At 33.4% G+C, this 22972-nt stretch overlaps 1 protein-coding gene across 14 annotated transcripts in view; it reads left to right on the forward strand.

Moving 5' to 3' along the window:
• Positions 1–22972, forward strand: part of spri (sprint) — a 212301-nt gene that overhangs the window by 158571 nt on the left and 30758 nt on the right. For all 14 annotated transcript variants that reach the window (XM_053752375.1, XM_053752376.1, XM_053752372.2 and 11 more), the window contains 2 exons: positions 15985–16188; positions 16823–16940. In XM_053752375.1, the coding sequence (XP_053608350.1) occupies positions 15985–16188; positions 16823–16940 (322 nt within the window). The remainder of the gene's footprint in view (positions 1–15984; positions 16189–16822; positions 16941–22972) is intronic.

Raw genomic sequence — 22972 nt, forward strand, 5'->3', positions numbered from 1 at the left:
TACAAAGTTATTAAACGCCCGCCTGGCCTATTGTTCAGCTATAAAGAGGTTATAATTTCCTCTGCACCCCGGTACTATGATTTAGGGACGATATATATCATAGCTAGTGGACGGAGAAACTTGGAAACGGGAAATAAACTGAAGATTTTGTTAATATTTTCAACGGTTCAAGTTAAATCACCTTAAAACAAACCTTGTAAAATCTCTTTTGACTCATCTTTATTCTTATTATTTGCTTCAGGTCAAATTTATTGATGGAATCTAAAAACTTGAAAGTTTAAAGTGAAACTTCGTTAATTTTACTTTTACTGAAAATTCTCGCGTGTTTTTGGTTGCATTTCCAGCGTATTGCTACGAAACGCGAGATTGTATATATATAACTTTTTGAAGATTGACATGTCCATTGCCTATCACCTGACACGGCTTTCTGTCCCTCGCACAACATCCACGAGCGGATATGAAGTGGTCATATTTTTGGGCGGAACCACTGTTATTCTTGAAAGTTTCAAGTACTAAAAATTGTTGGTGCCTTTCTAAATGAGATACCCGATGAAAAACCGTTATCTTTTGATGAAGTATTTTTTTATTTTGTTCATAATGTAACAAAATTATTGTTACTTTTTGGATGTATAATACAATCATTCTATTGCCTTTGGTACGATATGTTTACTTCCCGACGAATCTTTTGATCTAATAACAGAAAGAAGGATCGTTCTTCTGATTTATAACAGTTCATATTTCTAAGGGAAAATAAAAATATGTGCCAGCATTTTAGCTCTTATTCTCAGTAATGAAATTTTGGATAAAATAAATATCTTGATAAAGATTAAATAATATAAAACTTATGTCAATTAATAGCTAGTAGCATAAGTATATGTTTATATTTCAAGCAATAAAATGTGTACTCAGCGCAAACGTAAGTGGAGACCGTAAAGAAATAGACGACCTATCCACTAGAATGGTCGTCAAGTGCTTATTGCATCAATAAAACCGCTAAATCAACCACCTCGTCACTCTTATTTCAATAGACATAAAGTCTAATTATGCATAAAGGCGAGCTTGTTGTATTTTGCAGAGCGCCGGAAAACAAATTTAGAAATACCATTACACACGATCTTAAAGCTTTGAATATAAAATCGAAATTGGTATGATTAAGTTGGAAAATATTTGTGCCAGACGATATAGGTTCTGCACGGTTCCCAGTGGGGATTTAAAGTAATTCTCGAATAGATTTCAATGTCTTGAACTTTAAAAAGTAATAAAACTTGATTTGTAGACGATGCCGATTCTATTTTTGATCGCTGAAAAATATTTTAGTGAATTAAAAATGGTGTCTGGATGTAATTCTTTGTACCTTCCCTATTCTACTATATTTCTAAGTTTTTTTTTGATGAATAATACCATTTTATCGCTTGTGGTCATTATGCCAGACTTCTGCAGAGGTCTCGAGTCAATCTACGGTGAGGTCAAAATGGAAAATGATATTTTTCACATTGATCATGGGTGTTTATCTATTTAAGTACCTATTTGTTAAATATATGGTTGAGTTAGTATCCCGGTCACGAACCTATTTTCGAGCTAACTCAATCTGTGTGATTATAAGTATATCTGTTATTTTCAAAACAAAAAAAAAACATCACTTTTCCTTCTGAATACTAAGGGTGAATTGCACAGTAAACTTTGACGTTGATTTTGACCGGCGCGCCCCTGATAAGACAAAATGGCATACATTACGTTTTTTCTGCGAATGTTAAAGTTAACGTCAAAGTTGACAATGCAAACCACTATTATCTCTCTCTATAATAATTTACAATGCAAGTTGCTAAGCAAAAATTTCAATTCAGAATTCCAGCGACTAATTTTCCTGGGCATCCAATAGCGCGCATTGTGTAAGACCAGTAAATGTGAAAACTTGAGCCTCGGTACTTATTAAATATTTTGTGAAAATCCTACAGTGCTCCAGACTTCGTCTGTTATACCCAGCTTTTTTATTGTTATTGAAAGGAAATTATTTTCAACTTGTTTTTGTTAAAATGCTCGGTTCATATCATCGTCAAATTCGCGCTCAAAGCTCATAAGCTCTTATTGATTGAGTCTCTGTCATATTTCCCTTACCATTATTTCTTATCGAGTTTGTTACTAGCATGAGTATTGCTAACACTACTATCAAATTTTATTAAAGTCGCCTAAAGGCATGCCTGTCTTTTTAAATATGAAAGGACAAAATTATAAGCATTTGAAAGTGTGGTGTATGATAGAAAGAATTAGCAGGGCAGAAAGAGTGAGAAAGAAAATGGTTCTGAATAAAGCAATAGTATTCTTTATTTAAATCTGCGTTTTCAGAAGTAATAATTCGAAATATCAAAAGAAATTTATTTTTCTAATACACTTTTTAATACATTATAATTTGTTTAATTTTCAGAGTGTTTAATTTTTAATTAATAAAAACTAATTAATTCTTATTTGTCTCGTATAACATAGCAAGCTCATTTGTACTGTTTTCCTATAAAAAAGAAATATTATTCCATAAGGGTCGGTATTCTATTAAAATTCTAGCCGCGTGTTGCTTTTTATCGTAAACGTTTAGCATTCACGTGATGCCACAAGTTTAATTAAAAAAACAATATTTTTTTTAGGCTACACGAATTATGTGGTTCGTTTTGCGGTTACGCGATATAAAAGACAACATGAAACTAGATGTCATTTTTTTAAAGATTAAACTAATTTCCAATAAGAACAATCTTTCCGCCATCAGGCCTCTGCCTGATGGCGGAAAGATTGTTCTTGAAAGATTTTTCTGGCTTCTCGGTCGGACTAAGTATTTTTGTTTTACCAATCGGGCGACATGGATTTTTTCCCTGTAGGTTTGATTAATCAGAAATATAATGTAATGGAATATAACTAATGGAAATGTCCAACGAGGAAGGCACGAATCACAAGTCGAAAATAGTCCAAACAGTAGAAATAAGAATGGGACAAATAGAAATAGTTGCAAAAACTGTTTGTAAGTATCCGCGATAGTAATAAATAGCAGATCACATGCAGTACTCACATGTGTGGACAGTGTTCTCAACATTGTAGCTATTCTGTACATGCCTCATGTTAAATGTTATCCTGTCTTTGATGTCATCTATTAATAAGGTATCTGAGAAGATCGCTGTGATTGGCTATTTTATTTTCCAACAAGCCAGACAGTTTTTCCTAAATGTCAAAAACTATTTAAAGATTACTATTTTAATGTTTGTACAGTGTACAACAGTGATGTATCGTCAGGTCAAGATTTCGTAATGAAAACGATTGTTAAATTATATCACGTATTTATTAAAACTGTTAAATTATAGTGACATTAAATTATGGTGTTTGGTTATTTAAACGCATTATATTTTTAACCCAGTCAGATGTCCTATTCTGGAATGGCATTAATGGGCAAAAAAATAATTGTAAAGACAGCTCAATTTGCAATTATTTTCTGCTCGTTAAAGCAAATGTGCAATGCCTCTAGTATAGCAGTGGTTTGGTTGGGTTTTGGTTAATCGGTAATAAATTCTTCTTTTTAAAAGTTATATTAGTTAATACAACTTTTGAAAAGAAGAACTTAGTTCCGTTCTTTCATTTCGAGTGTGTTACCTGCTAACACTGGTGTCAGATTTCATTGAAGTCGCCTAAAGGCATCTATGACATATCTTTGACTGCCTACCGCGTCATGCGTAATGTACTTAAACTATCCACCAGTGTGCAGGTTTCCTCACAACATATTCCTTCATCGTAAGCAAGTGGTGCATGAGTCAGATTGTTATATACAAGCTCATATATCCATTTGCATGCGAGGGTTAAGAATATACATATCCATAGTGCAGCAAAAGTTGGTGTACCTACCGACAAACTATCCGGAAGCCGATGCCGCAGCCTTGATTACAGCTATTTGTCTGCGCTAAGCTCGCCGTACTAGTTTACTTTGACTATTGTACGATTCAGTGTTTAATATTTACATTGTGGTTAGCTATGGACAGTTTTTTATCACTTATATTTAATTAGAACTATTGTAAAAAATATAAAATATGGCATTCTTTACCAGTCCAGACCAAAGAGCAATAATATGTATCTATTTTATAGAATTAATTGTTACATATCAAATGCTTTTTAACATATTTTTGAAAATAATAATAAGATGAAAAAATTCTGGGATCGAACGGGAATTGAACCCGCGCCGCTGTCTATCAGGGTCGCGGGTTCAATTCCCGCTCGATTCCAAAATTTCTTCATCTCATAATTATTTTCAAAAATATTTTACAGAAGTCTTATTTTTTCTTTTTTCTTTGGTGGGTCTACTGGAAGAAATTTCTATACAAATTTGTAGTACCTTTGTACTTACTTTCCTATTTGTAAGTTTTGTATTTACACTGCTATACATAAACAAATAAGAAAATATTAACTCGGCTACTCTCACTTATTATATGTATTTAGGTATTATTATTTAGAATAAAACAAACAGAAAACAACAAACAAAAGTTTGTTATTATTATAAAAGACATGACTATTTTCCAGCAATTGTTTCTATGTAAATATTAGGTAAGTTACACTATCTTCCGAAATTACTATCAAAAATATTAAACCTAAATTGCGAATGTAATACAGGGAAAGTAAGTACCTAGTATCGCTATACGACACCCATATCAAAACTTAATATTAGTGGGCTGCGATTTGCAAAACTGTCAACAATATAAACCGGTGTTTGTGAAACCCAGACAAGCCCCTATTTGAAATAAACACAGCATTTAAGTGACATTATCCGTTTTGATTAGGGTACAATACACTCATTTTGTGTCATTGGGTCAAAATAAACTAGTTTCTTCGTTTCACATCCTTCATTATTACCGACGGATATTTTCGCCACAAAAAATGGCACGACTAATAATACTTATTATCCTTGCATATTATAAAACATACCTGTCTGTCGGCAATAGACTCAAAAACTACAAGTACGCCACGGATTTTCATGCGGTTTTCACCATTAGATAGTATGATTCCTGAAGAAGGTTTAGGTGCATAATTTATTATGGTTTTGCCCGAGCGAAGCCGGGACGGGCTGCAATAAGAACATTAAGATGTCTGCTCACTAGTGATACACGTGAAATTGTGACTACATTTTGTATAACGGAAAACAATATTATGCAAGATCTTAGATTTTGGCGTAAAAATTTTATCTGTAGCTTCTATAGTTTTTGAGATACACGTGGGCCCTTACTTAAAACATCGTATTTCGTTTATTTGGATTTCACAAAATCTAATTCAAACATTTACAATTCTTACTTCACTTTAGTGAAATTCTATGAAAATATGTGAAATTCTATGAATTTCAAGAAGTGAGCCTTCAGACCACTCGCACATAAATACTTTCAAATGAAATGAATTATCTGGTGTACATAAAAAATATACATACGGAATACATAATATACATAAATAAATATACATCTTCCTTTCTTTTACCAGACATACTTACCAGATATATAAGAATGCTGCAATCTTGCTCTCATCAATGTTTCACTACGACAGATCTCCACATTCACCTTCTTACATATTTAATCTGGAATTAATCTCGCTGAAAACGGCTGTGAAACCTTCAATCCGAGGGATTGAGGATAAATCGCGAATCAAGTGTTACAGTCAACAGCACATCAACCTACCCAAATTCATTGCAAACTCGTCGTTATTACCGCGCCATAGGGCTTTATCTAGGGTAACTTGATGTGCTGTTGACTGTACCTACCAAGATAGTCTGACTATAACATTTATCTTGGCATTTTATGGACAGACTATGTAGAGGTAGGTAGGCATTTTGTCGGCGGCGTCTATCTCAACAAATCTGTGACACTAAAAAAGGACGGGCTGTCTTAGAATAGAATCACTCAATAATATAGGCCACAATAAAATAAAAATAAGTTGAACAACAACGATTGATTTTACAAATAGCTAGTTGTAAAATCACAGCCTGAACCTTCAAAAAACCTTAAAAAAACTTCAAAACCACTAGTGAAAAAAATACTGCGAAAGTGACAATAATTTCAAAGATATTACATTTTTGGACTCATTCGAAAGCTTCGTACTAAATGATACTCTAACCTGACGTCACGATTGAGCAACCTTAGTGAAAAAAGCTTTATTTGTATGACGTCTTAATAAAATTTGTTTCAAATTTTTTTTTTTTTTACGATAGTTAAGTTTGTTTTTATAGTTTTATTACTATTTTAAAATGACTTTCCAACCTTCCAACATTAAAATAATAATGATCCAGCAGCATAATTACAGCTTACGAATTATCACAATGATCTTAAATAATATTACCATATATATTTCATCTAGAGCATAGATATTTTTTACAATTTTCTGACCTTGTCTTCTACCCTATTTAACAAATGTAGCAAATTTTTATTAATATAGTAAGGCGGTAACACTCTAATTTGAATAAATTTAAGGCTCAGTACAAATTGATTTTTTTCCACTTGATTAAGATGATAATTATGCAAAGAGACGTCGCTGAGCTCCTTAATCCAAGGTTTAAGGAAGAAGGATCAAAGGGAACCTCACTCACTCAGAGTAACTTATTAGTATAGCGCGCTAATGTTTACACAAGACTGATAAGAACAGTGTGGGCAAATGTAAATGATAGCTATTATAGATATTAATTTTCATTTATTATTTGAAAAACAAAATTCTAGCAAAAATAAGTCTCTCAGTCTTTTTTTATACTCAGTTTTTTTAACCTGTTCCGTCCCACTGCTGGGTAAAGGTCTCTCCCAAGTCTTTCCAAACCGCTCTTCTTAAAGCTTCGTTCGATCATCACTTCAATGCTTGGTCAGTTTTATACAATAATAAATTAATATACAGATTTTACTGTGCCATCTTGTTAAAGTGTTTTTAGCCATACACCAAGAATATATATAATACATCAAAGACTGCCTGCACCTAGGTGTAACCGAACGATAAAGGCTAAACCTAGGTGAGCCTAGGCAGACAACTGAGCCGGTTGCCCGAACTTGAGTGTTTAGCCGTAACATTTAATTTATTTGCAATGCCAGATTTATAATATTATAAAATTATATGCGCTCTACTACATTATAACGAATGCTCATTCAATGGAAGCTCCCCATCTTTAATATATAATGAGGCGGGACGAAAAGACCCGTGTTTACATTAATTTACTGAAATAAATGTTCATCTAACATTACTGGTATATATTTATGAGGATTCTTGTTTGCTCAGTATTCTATATCAATTCATTCATTCATAGTGACAGATTTTTAAGACTACCTACCGTAGTAGGCAGTCGTAAAACATATCACAGTCTGACTAGTGGCAAGTAATACACACTACACTTGTGAACCAATGTGCTGGTTTCCTCACGATATTTTCCTTCGCCGAAAGCAAATAGTGGTCTTTGAAAACTATTATACATATGGCGCCGCTTTACTGCTGTATAAAATATGGTAACATGTCCTGTTGACCGTAAAATAGAACTTGCAATGTCCCCTAAATTAAAACGCTCGTTCCGGTCACTGCCACGTCTACAGGCGGTTATCGCAGAATATACAGAGTGTTTGCATACTGATAGCCTGGCTATTTGATTTATCAGCGGGTCAGGGCAAATAGATCGTAAAGCCTTTACACATTGGTTTAAAACTCTGTGTATCGCACAGTTTTGTCTTGAGACAGCTTTGCCGCTGGATAGGCGATAATCGATAGGCTTTGAATAGGATAGTATCGGTAATATCGATAGCTTATAATTAAGCGACATTTCCTCCGCGTACGAATCTACAGGTTCGTAACCAGTTACGATAGAAGATTTTTTTACGATACCAGTTACTAAATACTATTATTGTCTTGCAATACTATTAATAGTACTAACTGTGCCTCAACAAAAATCTAGTCAAAAAAAAACTCACGATGTTTTCTAGAGTAAAATGCTGGTCTACGAAAATTAAGTACTATACATGAGTCAGATGGGTCAACAAACTCATGTGGCACGAGTAGGATTCGAACTAGAGATCTTTCGATCGCAGATCCCTACCGCACTGGACCAACACCGCATGTCTTGGTCGCAATGTTAGCCTAATGCAAAAAAAAATATTTACCTTTTTAAGGTTCTTAGTGCCCTTCAAATCTCTTATCTATAAATGGTATGTAGATAGTAACTATTGGTACTCGGGACGAATGGAGGACTTCATCGTAATCTGTCTAAACAAATGTTTTTATATTTACTTTTCCTTTGAAGGTCATATAAACCTTCATATACATACAGTCTTATCAAGAAGCAATAACACCTATAATTGTAGACTATTGGTGACACAACGCTGATACTTATTAGAAAGGGATCAATCAGTGAGGTAAAACTAAGCATACTTATATTTGATAGGTTCATTTTCCCAACATGAGTTAAATTTATCGACTATTTTGGTTTATAACCTGTGATGATATATAGAGAAGGTACAATATATTTCACTCAAGTTCTAGTTCTAAAAGGTGCCAATACCAAAATGTAACACACGACACAAAATGTAGACACGACTGTCTAGGCTATAAGGTAAAATACCTAAAACTACAACATTATTTAAAAACTATAAAGCGTCTTGTCTATGCTATTTAATAAAATTAAACAACAATTTACCATCACAGGGGCATGTTACTGTCATTAGTGCCAAAATGAATTTCGTAGACGTTTTAGTGTTAATTCGGTAAAAGTCGGTAAAAGCTAGCGAGGTGCTGTTATAATCGCATTAGTTCATACTGCCTCCAGGACTAAACGTCTGAAGCGTAGAGGGAGCGGTGACGGCCGTATACAAAGTGGACTGTTTCAAAATATTCAGTCCTGCTGAAGCCATAAAATTTTTAGGCTAGTCTAAATAATATCATCCCTCTTTGGAAATGCTGGTGTTGCTTATCTGCTATCAAGGCTTTTTATCATATAGTCACATCTCATACTATGAATCTATAATTAATACAGCACGAACTCCTAAGAACTTTTTGATGCAAGGTGCTATATCTCTCAAGTGTGGCCCGACCCCCGTATATATACATTTGAATAAAGTATAATCATCGCGAAGTATATCTTTTACCAGGCAAGAGACAGCAATATTATTTTGCATCAAATTGTACTACTCAGTAGTGCTGGCTTCAGTATTATCAATAGCTTCAGTCTCATACGATATTTACGGCATAATATTAATTCAATTCTTATGGAGATGCAAAGTCTAGTTCTGTATAATATGTGTTGGAAATAAGTCTCAGGCTGGACGATTTACGAACAGTCTAGTTTTGGTCCGACTGTAGCCTATTTTTAGTCATAGCAACTTTGTCATGTAAATTATGAAGCGCTCAGAATAATGTAAGGATCTAAGAGAAGAGTTTTACCTAAGCAAGCTTTGGTGCACATATGTTCGCTAGTTAAACTTACGGAATATTTAACGGTATGAGAGAGATTACTTAAGTTTTAATGGTATGAAATACTAGCAACGGTTAGACGTAGACAGAGTAATTTTAGGGCTTCGTAGAAAATTAAAAATTAAACACATGCCGAGTTTTTTAGGCTCTGCAGTTACAATATTGATTTACAACTAGCAAATCAAATGTTTATTTTTTTAACTACTAAGCAGTAAGCACGCAAATGAGCATGCGGCTATCCTGATGAGAAGTGGTTACCGCAGCATATGGACCTGACAAATCGCGCATTGCCCGCGTTTAAATGGATATTTTCACGCTATTTTTGCATAACTCTATGTTGTAGCCTCTAGAGAAAACCAACTAGAAGCGATAAATGGCATCACACGTTCGCCTGTCTATAAACTGACTGTGATGTTACGGGCACTGTTGTAAAGTGGCCATTATCGCTTCCGACCACAAGTGCCCTCCAAGGCCTGTGCCACATGTAGCACTTTCTTACTATTACTATTGAAATTCGAATTCATTCGATAAATTTTGTATTGACGTGTACCAATAAACCAAATATTGTAAACAAATTAATGTTTATATTAATGTATTTTTTTTAGATTTTACTAAAGTAATATTACTTTGCTGTACATACTAGTATTTTATAAAGCTTGATTACAATTTAAATTAAGTATTCCTTTCATGAAAAACACGTACCATTTTTAAAATTCGCACTAGTGAGTAATATTCATATATTTTATTGACTGCTGTCTTAATCTTATCCTCCATTGAATGAACAGCAAAATTAATTGATGTAATTTTCATTTCAACATTAAAAAACATATCTTATAACTCATTCCAATTTATCAGTGCCATTAGAACAATTTTGCTAATCCAAGTTATTCCACTCAATAACACGTGATTTTCGATCGAGATAGTCGATAATAGGCTTGATTTTCCCATTGAATCGCACCGCATCTGTGACACATGCATCGGCGTTCACAGACCGCCGATACCGTCGATATTACGCAGCTGATACTTATTGATCTTTTATTGTTTGCCCGATTTCGTTAACTGACTGCGATATAGGAAATTGATATTTTTGTTTTAGTAACACAGAAAAATACTAATAAAAACTAACTTTATCAAATAAAATTAAAACTAAACTGTATTAGTGGGATGATATAAATTTAGCAGCTTTTGAGCGGTTATTTTTATTAAAAATTCTATTATTTTATATTTTGATAGTTATAATTTTTGTAACCATGTTATTTTAATAGACCGTTTTGAATTGTACGCCTTTTTTGTCGATCTGTATAAACAACACACTGTTAAGTGTATATGAGGTGAAATAACTCTAACAAACTTTTTATTTTATGTTTTTACTAAGCATATAAACTGACTAGCTTGGTCACCCGACATGTCCTGTCAATATAACGGGGCCATATGCCGAGGGACACTGATTAAGGGACCTGTTACGTTGGAAATTCGATAGCCGATTTGTTAACGTTGTTGTTTAATATTTACGATTTGTTAGTTTGACAGGGTTATGTCTAATTTGTCATAAAAGATTTGATAATTTTAATTTCATTACATTTTGTTGAACAAAATATTTTTTTAATAAAATTAAGGTTAATGCAAATTAACGATACTTCATGATTTTGTGTACAAACATAAAGTGGATTTTTAGATTAAACCTATAAGTAGTTGAGTTTTTGTTTCCGTGTCATTTTAATTTCTAGTCTCAACTTTTATGTCTAAAAAGATACTTTTGGTCCTATTCGACGTTTTACTCTGCAGGAAATGAAAGCATCAAAAACTTTCCTGTGTGTAACATTATTAGGATACTAAAGAAAACGGCGCAGAGAAGTTGAGCCGCTTCTTCTTCATCTGAGCTTTAGAAGTCGGCAGTAGGTTTAGTAAACATTTGACATCTGTGCAAGAAGTTTTTAATCTCACAGGAAGAAAATATACAAACCTAAATAATTACATAAAACAAATCAGTATCACGTGACGCAGTAGACCGCCATTACCCAAACGAGACGTTACCGACGACCATGTCATTAATTTGGCATCATATTCGGTGACAAGCCCATCACGTGCTGGAAACGTGTATCAATTAAAATTATGTATTAACATTCTAAAACCGGAATAGAACATCATTAAAATCTCGAAAAACCTAATATTAGGCCTATGCTTAATTGTACCCCCTATGGGTACAACTATTTGTATGGACATTAAAGTTACTAAAGTCGACATCAATGTTGTTATATGTTACCAACTAGTACTTATTTTTAATTTTAAATAGAAATTCACTAACAAAAACACGTATACTGCAACTAAACCTGACTTCTATCGAGTTTCGTTCAACGTCAGACAGGCGAATATCCGAATAGACAATAGACAGAGCAAAATCATTGTCGCATCTTTAAAACTTATAGGTGCCATAACAGACAAAACAGACTTCGGGCTTCGAACATCACAGCCGTGAATAACACTGGGAGCTCAGATTAGAAAGAAAGAGAGAAACCTGCCGTCTGTCGGGAAACAAATGAGTATGGACAGTAACAGAGCTACGCTAAGAGCAACAGATTATTTGCTCTTGCAGCGGGACCACGATTAATTGCTACGTATAACGGAACGGGAAAAATACATGCTCTGTTGTTAGGGCCGTCACAAATAAAATATAGTAATCATCATAACAATACACTATTTTAAAATTTAAGTTATTGAAAAGTTTAAAGAATTATGATTCAATGTTGTGATCGATATTTTGATATTTGACTGATTAAATCAAGCCTGCAATAATAAAGTTACATTAATTTGTAATAGGTATTATTTATAAAATAAAATTTATTTCTATCTAAGCTCTTTAACTTTTCATATCAACTTGTGATGTAAAATGATCTGCTATTTTTCACGAAATGACATTAGCAATATTCCGATCCTGCAATTTTTGACAATTGTAATAAATTTCACGATTGCCAACCCTAGATCACACAAAATATCCGCAGAGCATTCTTGTCATAGTCCAGCCCACTCCGAGACTCGGCTCTAATGGTCGACTTTTGTTTTTCTTCATTAAGCCGGAGGGCTCTGAGTTACGCCACAAAAGAATTTTAGACACATTTCCGTGTTAGTGTATGTTTAGTATAGATATGTAATTATTATAATTGACAGTTCATTACTTTGTGATTAATGTACATTTCAACCTTTCGGAGATTTTTATAGGTACTTAGGTTACTCAACTGGTTTGCATGTGACACGATTTATGTTTTGTGATTTGTAAAAAATACTTTTGTAATGTCATAGGCTTGAAATGGATAAATTATACTAAAGCAAGATAAAGTTGACCTTATTTGAAGTTGACCAATATATTTTTTCTTATAAAATTAAATAGTTTTCTATAAAATCTAACATAAATAAATCAAATTGACGTCTAAAAACTTACACAGCCGGAGCATAAAATTCAAATTACCTGTAATCACTCACTTTTTGAATCTGCTTATTATCGTGACCATAAGTAGATACAGAAAATATGGCACAAATATCATATTTTATAATCCCACGACCGACCGTTGCCCTTTTCCTTGCATCAAAATTTACATATCGCCGCCATCTCGTCACAAATTGGGTGTCACGCCGTCCGGATGGACATTGTTATTACGAGTTTTAATATAAAACCCGCGACACCAGGAGACGAGCCATAAATTGTAGACAGTGACAACCCTGGCTCGGACGTGTTTGTGTCACGTGATTTGTAGACGAAAATATCGCTATTTTTTTTTTTAATTTAAAGCTCTATTGAGCTCTTCGAAAAAATTAACGCTACGCTTCGCGTTCATAAAGTGATTTATGATGTTATGAATATTTCGATTTCTGTGGAAATTAAAATTAGCAAATATTGGCATGTTTTTGTTGATTGTGAATTTAAAATATAATTTATCATCTTTACATACAACTTTTTATTATACATTTTATACAACACTAACAATGCTATGCATCTAACATAAGGCAAGCTATTTATGTTAAAATTCTAATTTTGATTATAATCGTACAATTTTACAAATAGCTAGTACCCATTTCAAGTAAAAGAATTTCTAATAAACCAGACAGAAGCATACAACAAAGTGCAGCAATAAGATTGAAACTTTCATGAAAATAAGAGAGTTTTAAATATGAGCTGAAATTCCGAGCCAGATGTCCAGCAAAAAGTTTACGAATTTTCACTGAATTCGCAACATTTCGAGAGTAAAAGTTGGTATTCGCACGACGCAAAAACAGTGATACCAGAGATTGGAGAATTTCCAATAAAATGATAAACGATGCGACGAAACCTTTTGAAGTAAAATTCAGGATTTTTTGCAATGTAGTTTAATTTCTCTTTTAACTGTTGTTCTACTTTCAACTTGATGTGATCAACAACATCATTACAGTCTTTTCCTGACCTCTCTTGGCGCATGCCACTCTCCTCTCTCCTGTTCCTCTCTCATCCATGCACAACCTGCGACTTTCATTATATTGTCCAGTCATCTTTTTGTAGTCTGTTAGTAGTCTGATACTTATTTCACTTGTCTTAACTGTAACTTAATGCTTATGTATGTATGGTTTATTTCACTTGATTGACTTTTACAATCTGCGTGGAAGGAGAACCAGTTGACACATGCTATGTTTTTGTTTTACTCCCATACTACATCAGCATGGGAGAGGAACAAAATAGACAAGCAAAGTAGATAGATTACGTAGCAATCTTTGACCATTAAATCTGCTAAAAGTATCCTGCAAGTTGCTACATTTGCTTAAGAGCTAACTCGTGTAACAATCGAGTTAACTTTTCCTTGACTATCTAAACTCAAATCTTATTTCGGAACAAATCCAAATAGCTGAATAATTACAATATTCTCATTATTCAGCTATTTAAAGTCTACATTTAATAATCTCTGTTTTGCATAAATTTTTACATAATAAACAGACGTTTATTATGTAAAAATTTGTACAACATATTTGAAAATTATTTGTTATTAGCATAACATATTAAAAACAATAGAATGTTAATCTGAATTATCAAAATATATAAAATCATAGAGAGTCAGTTAAGTAGGTACATTTTCATGTTTCTCTGTCAACATCTTCCAATAAGACAGCGTAATTACCAAATGTAAGTTCTTCTACTATATTTTGGACATATATTTTTTCTGATATAACTGTGAATGCACACACTAGCGTAACAAAATGTTGTGACGGAAAGTCTGCATTGATAAGATCTAACCCTCCAAAGCCTCCGCTGTGGACAACCCAAGTGCAGATGTTTTGGTCAAATTAAAATGTTTTTAGCGGTGTTTTAAATCCCAATAAATCCTTTAGACGAACAAAATCAATATCAGTATAGGTCTAGGGCTGGCAGAGGGACATTAACAAAGATTTATTTGTTCGGTCTGCTGTGGTCTCGCGCTAATTAAAAACCTTTGCACGGCGGCCACCGAGTGTGTTCGACGCACCCCTAAAGTTATGGAACGTTTTGTCTGCGAAATCGCTTTGTTTTGGAAAAATATTTATTTAAGACTAAACGAAAGAATGTTTTAGAGATAAAATATAATTTAAAATATTTAGTAAGTTTTCATCAAACATTCATTGAAATCATCTTTTTGTGACTTTTTTCTCTTTTCAAGTGAAATTGTGACATTTTTATTTAGACCAATATGTGATCACTGAAACGAAAGAAACGAAGTGGCATCTACTATATTTTAATTTCAATCAAACGAGTACAGTGCAACCTGCCGCGCTTTTAGTAAATTTAGTTTCTGTAAATGTGTTTTAACAGTTTAAAATTTAAAATTGATTTTTCTTCGGTGTTACAGAATAACAGCCACAGACAAATATCATATGAATAAATAACAAAAAGGCTAGAAGTTAACGCTAGAAAATATTACCAGTACACTACTGCACTTTACTACCGTACAAATCGTCTATGGTACGTTCCCCCGAGCAATCAGGAGATGGCTAGAGTTTTGTACCTACTATCTATGTCGCTAGAGTATTGTAGGAAGTTAATCTTCCAATAGCGAATCTTGTATTGTATGCAGCCTATATTTTATTCAAGATTTTTTAAAGTAAACTTTAGAGAAATGAATATCTTTATCTCTCCTTTTAACAGGGATTTTCATTATATTTTTGATAGAAAACATGTAAATATAACTCTTTATTGGACCATTTACAGAAGAAACAAAAGTTATAATTTAAGAAAAGTTATAATTTAAAAAGAAAATAAATGAACCTTTGGGTGGATAGAGAAAGAAGTGAACCGAGAAGGTGGAGCAAATTTGATATAGTATTGAATAAATAACAGATATCCGAAATTTCTCAGGACGCTTCAGTTTCCATGACAATGCATTAATATGATAAGCTGATGGTACGCCTAGGGTTGGTCCCCAATAAGGACACTCCTCAATGGTTGTATGGACATGGATTTTATGTCACGCATTGAATCCAACAAGACCTCTTTGACGACAATAGAAGTTTGTGGCAAAAATTACATTTTTGTACAAAACACATGTTTTGTTCCAGAAATGCCACATTCCTAGAGCCACACCTGCAAGGCGTGGGACGCCGTGACAGCCGCAGTTCCGAGTCGGACCACGACGAGCGGTCTACTGAAGATGACGAGAGATCCCTCATCAGGAGCTCCCCTCGGACGAGGCTGCCTCCTCCACCTCCACCCCCGCCTGATGACGAACCCCCTCCGTTGAAACCTCGGGAGTTCTTTGAAAGGTAACAATGATACTTGTAGAATTTGTTTGATTTACTAATAAGTAATCCTTCCAACAAACAAGTCAACTTCCCGTTGGATCCACTTTCCTTTGTTTGACACAAAGGACACTCACGCTCGACTTCTCTAGGTTTCAAACGAAACCTTAGTGTAAATTTGCAATTTACTTTTCATTATCAAAACTTTTTACTGTAAAACGCAGTTAATTAATAATGTCGTGGTATGGTTGTCGTCAAGTCACAATTCCACACTGTTATTCGATAGTCAAAAGCAAATCGTCAACGTTCGCTAAAGCCTCTGTACGATTATGAACTTGTGATTATGAGTGTGTTTATTCTGAGCTCAGAATATCTTTTAATTTCTTATTTTATTGGCTCAATTATCTTTTGTGAAGGATTTTCACAGTTCTATTAACTATTATATTAAAATTAAAATAGTTCATTGGTACTGACTCTTTTCAGGAACACAGGAATAGTACAGAAACGGTCTCAATTATATACTAATTTGTTAAAAAGTAAACAATACACTTATTGGGTTGCTACTGTGGGATCATCATCAACCCGAATATTTCACCTACTTCGGCTACTATGCCATCAAAAATATCGATAACATTTTATTCATCCCACCTTTCCACAGATTGCAGAGTCAAGCTATGCGGGAAGCGCAGGACCGGAAGAGAAAAGATGTGCCTCTAAAAGAACATCTGTTTAGGCCTGTGGATCATGATGGCAGTTTGGGAGACAGTCTTAGTCAGGTAAGTTTATTTTATAGTTTTTAGATAAAGATAGAAATATATACAATACTATTGATATATTGCTAGACTTATATCTATTGAAAGGAGGAAATCGTAATAAAATTCAAATTATCTACATATACCGTACAAATACTTCTACCGTATATTTTTAATTTTACCGTTATGAAATATTTTTGAACAGTTCAAAGTTTCCAATGTTATCAAAATATTGCTATCAATGATAAAAAACACCTAGAAAATCATTCTGACCTTAAAAATGCCCGTATAAAAGCAAAAACCCGCTGACTGAATATACATTTTCAAATCTACTCAGTCGATTACCTTCTGAACAATATTGAATCAAAACTTCTACCTATCAAAGTGATTCTTTTAATCTTTGCTCTCGCTCTCTTTGCGTCTTGGTAAATCAACAATCCCTCCGTCACTAATGAAGCGTACCGGGTCTCCCTGGTCGGCAAACTTCCTTACTTTAATAATGTTACCCGTATTTGCATCTATCTGGTTTCCAACTGCAGTCACTGCGACGGGATCTCTATTCGCATTTTAAATTTATTTTTTAACTTTATCTGCTTTGGACTGAGTTTAGCGTTGCAATGTTTTATCATAAAAAATAACTATTATTCGGTAATTACCTGATCAATAAATGCTTTTATCGTGTGGCGTATGGTAGATTAGGACCAATTAATATCCTCGTCGTATGAGGCGACTAAGGGACACATCGTCCCGGGCAGCTAATAGGCAACAATAGCATTTCCAAGGATTGACGTTAGTCAGGCAGCCGGTTGTAAAATCACACCCAAATCTTTTAAAAAATTAGGTTATTTTTTGAGTCGACCTCTGCCTGCCTCAAATCATAGCCACGAACGAAACCGGGAACATGATGGAAGAGAGACAGAATAAATGCTTTTATCAAGGTTAATCATTAATAGTACATTATCTCCGAGACACATAAAATTAATGACAATATCACAACTTGCGTAATTCACACAAACGTTATACATTCAGCACATATTTCTACCGTCGCTTTTCCGATGTCAAATCTGTACTACGCAAAAGAATTCTTTCATTTCCGGCAAATGGATGCATCAATAGAACATCAATTTGTCGTTGCGAATGCTACAGAGAGCAACATTTTCCCATTCGATATTAAATTTGCGGTGTTCAATACCGTTTTGCTGAGAGCGGTATCTTTGAGTGAGGGTAGTTCAGATTTACATTTGCACTTTTATTTCATGCTGTAGTAATTTCCATCTGGTGCCCAATGTTAGAACTCCTTTTGTTTGAATATTTAAATTATTTAAACTGTAACTTTTAAATTCACTCAATCTACTTTCCATCTTTTTCCTCTCCACTTCGCATGGTCATCGGCATCCCTAGTAGCTGCTTTCTCTTTATACGGCATTAAATTACTCTGTATTTTCTATTTTAATTTTCAAATAGTAAGCTTTCCATAATACATATTTATGAAATTTAGCAGGTATATCAGCTAAATTAATATTTACAAATTTTATTCTTTTGCTTTATGTTAATTTTTGTTGAAGAAATAGGTGGTAGTAAATTTAATACATGAAAATAAGAAGTTACTTCAAAAATATATGTACATACACAACACGCACAATACTTGAAACGTACTATCAGACAAGTATCTAGGTGTTATGTCGCGCAGTCAATTGCGGGCGTAGCTTTGTGAATACTTGAAAGCTGTTGCACCCTCAGTACGCCGCCATACTGCGCCAATGGGGTATAAGATTTTATTGTCTAAACTGTAAAGTGTGATCGTGTTTATGCGTTTCCAGTTTGGATTTTATTGAATTTCACAAAGATTTGCATAGTATGAAACGTAAAAGCGTGTTTAGTACCGTATATTTATTAAAATCATAGAAAAAATATTACGTACGTTATGCTTAGTCTAACATTGAGATAATTTATCATTTTATGTAAGTTACTTTGGCAATCCATATTAATTATAGTTAGTTTAAATTTTATTTATTTCGTTTTATTTTTTTCTATTTCTATTTGATGTAATGTACGTAGCTTCTGAATTCCTCACACCCGTAACCAAAGTCAGATCTCAACTAATCTCCTTAATTATCACACAGCTCTTTGCAAATTCCAACTGTTTGATCTTACCCTTTGATTAACTTCTCTTCAAAGTTTTAAAGTGAGATCACACAAACTGTTTTGTAGATATACTCCAATTTGAGAGGCTTTCAAGCTTAATGTTTTAAAGTTAATTTATAGAAATCTAGTCCCTCTCTTAATGCGTTTAGGTAGTCGCAGCATATTTAGCATAGCGTAAATATTTCATGTTAAACATATACCTATACATAATTTGATCTTTTGAGAATATATTATGTACCAATATTTATATGTTTAATTTGTTTGTGTATCTTTCAGATACAAGTTATTTTTAATAATAGCTATTTCTTTTTCATCGCTATCATTTGAGCGCTTTACTGAGCATTATCTATGCATGAATCGTCACTTCTAACTTCCTTTTTTTTTTCAGGGAACCATTATAATTTAATTACATTTTGTTGTCCCTTTTCTTAAACACATTCTTGACAAAAGAGTGGCAAAGACAACATGTGTTATATAACATTTTGTAACACGCTATGTGGGAGCACCTTAACATCATAACAGGATAATTAATCATGATTAACTATGTCCAGTTGCTTTAGTAATGTTACCCATACCTTCATATAATGTTATATATATTTAGAAGAATTTTACACCCTATTTTATATTATATTGTAATGATCTGCAGAAGCAAATTAGTATTCCCATGACACGTAATAGAATCCCCTGCACAAGGGTAGGCTTAACACATAACAATCATTATACTGACGATCTTGCCTTCATGCCCTCACCCATTAGAGTGACCGGGTGAGAGTAACTGCCTATTTTCGGGAATTTCCGGAACGATGTGTGAAGCGGGTTATTCACTACTAGCATTTGCCCGCGTTAATTTTCCAGGATGAAAGGTACCCTATGTCTTTCCCCATACTTCATACTACATGTATGCAAAGTTTCAAGAAGATTGGTTGAGTAGATAATGCCTAAAGAGGTAACAAACTTACTTTCGCATTTATAATATTAGTTAGGATAGGATTAAACAAAACGGCTCCCGTGTTTATTCAGAAAAAAATTGCATTCATTCGTAGGGCTCACGACATTTTTTGTTACTTGCAAGGATTATTTTGTATTATTATTTATCCAACATATATGCAAACTGTGGTTACAACGTATAAGTATTATATAATTATATATGCAATTATTTAAACAGTATGACACCTAAAATCATGTAATGGTTTCCCTAGGCGCTGCACATTCGCTACTTATACGTTATAACCACAGTTGCCCGCGGCTTCACCCACGAAAATTTCCACGGGAACATTTATTTTCTAGGATGGAAAGTACCCTATGTCCTTCTCCATACTATAAACTACATCTACCTATACAAAATTTAAAGAAGATTGGAAGAGTAGATAGAGCGTGAAGAGGTAACAAATCAACAAACAAACACACTTACATTCGCATTTATGTTATTAGTTAGGATAACTTAAAAAAACATATTATGAGTAAAAAAACGTTATGTTATGAACATTTGATATAATATTACTACCATAGTAAAGTAAAAATAAAATAGTATAACCAATTATGTTCAGCTCTATATGGTATCTCTCTCATCTGGTATCTGTCTCATTCTCTGTCTCATTCTCTTGCTGTCATAGTGAATAACCCTGTGAAACTTGAAAATTTAAACATTGGCCAAGTTAAGGGCTGTTATGGTAAGCTAAATTGTTATAGCCGGGAGTTTAGGTTTTGTTAATGGCCGAGGTAAATTAGTTTAGAACTAATGTCGAATGTTATGGCTTTTAATTGAAAAGTTTTAATTGGTAACGAAAAAAGAATCCCGGTTAAATACCTTACTTGGTTTAAAATAATCGATGATATATTTATTTTGTTCAACAATTTTAACCAAATATTAATTTAACATCTTTTAGTTTTATTTGACTTTTTATTTCGTATCATAATTTTTAGTATTTCAGTTGACACTAATGTTTGACATTAAAACTTCCGAGCTGAAAACTTCTAACCCCCACTAAAACAGTCGCACTATGAAAATGTTTATAGCCGTATAATAATTAAATTTTATTTGTGTGTATGAATGAGACGACATAATGAAGAAAAATTGAAGAATTTACAGAAAATACTGCTCTTCTTCTTGTATGTTTAATAAAATGCTCAATTCCAGATTTTTTTTAAATTTTCTCATTAATATTTTTGAGTTGAAACCAAATTTGAAAGTACATTATATGTTTTGTATCCAAAACATAAATTGATATCATATTAATACTTAGTCCAATTTGAATATTTCATTTTTGTTTACATATAAAACAAAATTTTGTAACAAATGTCTCGACTGTCACTATGATTTTAATTAATATTGTTCATATTTCTGACCTCTTACAGTCGAGTAGGAATAATTATTTCAAGGATATTCGACAAGTTTGTGGCCAAGCTCATCGCTCTATCGTTGGCCCCATATCGAAGGGGTATGAGGGACGGGGCAGGTTATAGCCATTGATATAATAGCATAATAGCACCGCAGTCACAAGTAACTAATAGTAAAGTTGCTAGAGTAACAACTTGGTGGTTATTATTTCAGGAAAAGCCGCCCTATTTCCGTAACCTTATTATTTTACATCGAAATAAATGATAAGATACCATAATGAAATTCCACGCCGCCATTTATCAGGATTGTGCGACAAAATGGAGATTTCGCCACTAATTGAAAATATTAATTCGTTTTTAATTTAAATTTGAATACGGCTGTAGAAATGATTTGTGACCGTATATGGAGAGATTTACATAGTAATAAAATCAACAGATTATTCGTATTATCAACTAAAACTTAATGTAATATTTTGTTTCATTATATAATCTGCAGTCGTGGCATCTGAAAATCCTTCATTAGATCACTATACTTACGTACTGTACGTATAAACCAGTCACAAGGCTTTTTGTTTTTTTTTTAATGTGAATAAATAAATATTTAATATAGTTATCATAAAACTATGGGCATGAGCCGAAAAGGGTCGTAAGTTGCAAATAATATACATTCATGTTTTTACAAATAAATTTTATCTTGTGATTTTTGGTGCGAAGATAGTGAAGGCCACTTTTTTCCACAAGCAGAGTCACGGACTACAGCTAGTAAATGATAAAGTAAAACCGTTAAGAACTGTCTAGCTTACTTCCAAGTTGATAATGGCTCTTATTGTCACAGGGAACTATAACCAGGGTGGCCGCGCCCTACGCTATAGGGCGGGATAATCGTCGCACATTAAAAATAGCAAAAAAAAAGTCTGCGCCAAATTGCATCCTGTACGCAATCGATTATTTTTGAACAATAGCTTTCCAGTTATGGCATTTTCATAACATTTTTTATATAGTTATATACGAGGTTTTGGATGACTGTTGAGAAATTATAAATGTTATGTTATAAATGTATGTTCTGTTTTTGGCATTTTATTTATTTTATAGGGAAATAATCGGAAAGTTTATTAGAATACGTTATTAAGGATAACTTGAACTATTAGTTTCGTTGATATTGCAGTGTGTTTTTAATTATTTCTTCTCACTTAAGTAGGTATGTTTCATAAATTATTTCGTTCATAAATTAAACAATCAACATCGTTGATAACAAAGGCAAACAAAATAATACAAAATGGCTTGATCATTTTATTATTAGATAGATTATATAATAAAAATAGTGTGGTTTTTCGGTAATTTAATTCTGCATATTGACGACCTCAGTGGCGCAGTGGTAAAGTTCTTGCCACTGAACCGAGAGGTCCCGGGTTCGATCCCCGGTCGGGTCAAGATGGAAAACGATCTTTTTCTGATTGGCCCGGGTCTTGGATGTTTATCTATATATGTATTTGTTATAAAATATAGTATCGTTAAGTTAGTATCCCATAACACAAGTCTCGAACTTACTTTGGGGCTAGCTCAATCTGTGTGAT

This window comes from Plodia interpunctella, chromosome 12, assembly GCF_027563975.2.
Source record: "Plodia interpunctella isolate USDA-ARS_2022_Savannah chromosome 12, ilPloInte3.2, whole genome shotgun sequence".
In the NCBI taxonomy this organism is placed as follows: Eukaryota; Metazoa; Arthropoda; class Insecta; order Lepidoptera; family Pyralidae; genus Plodia; species Plodia interpunctella.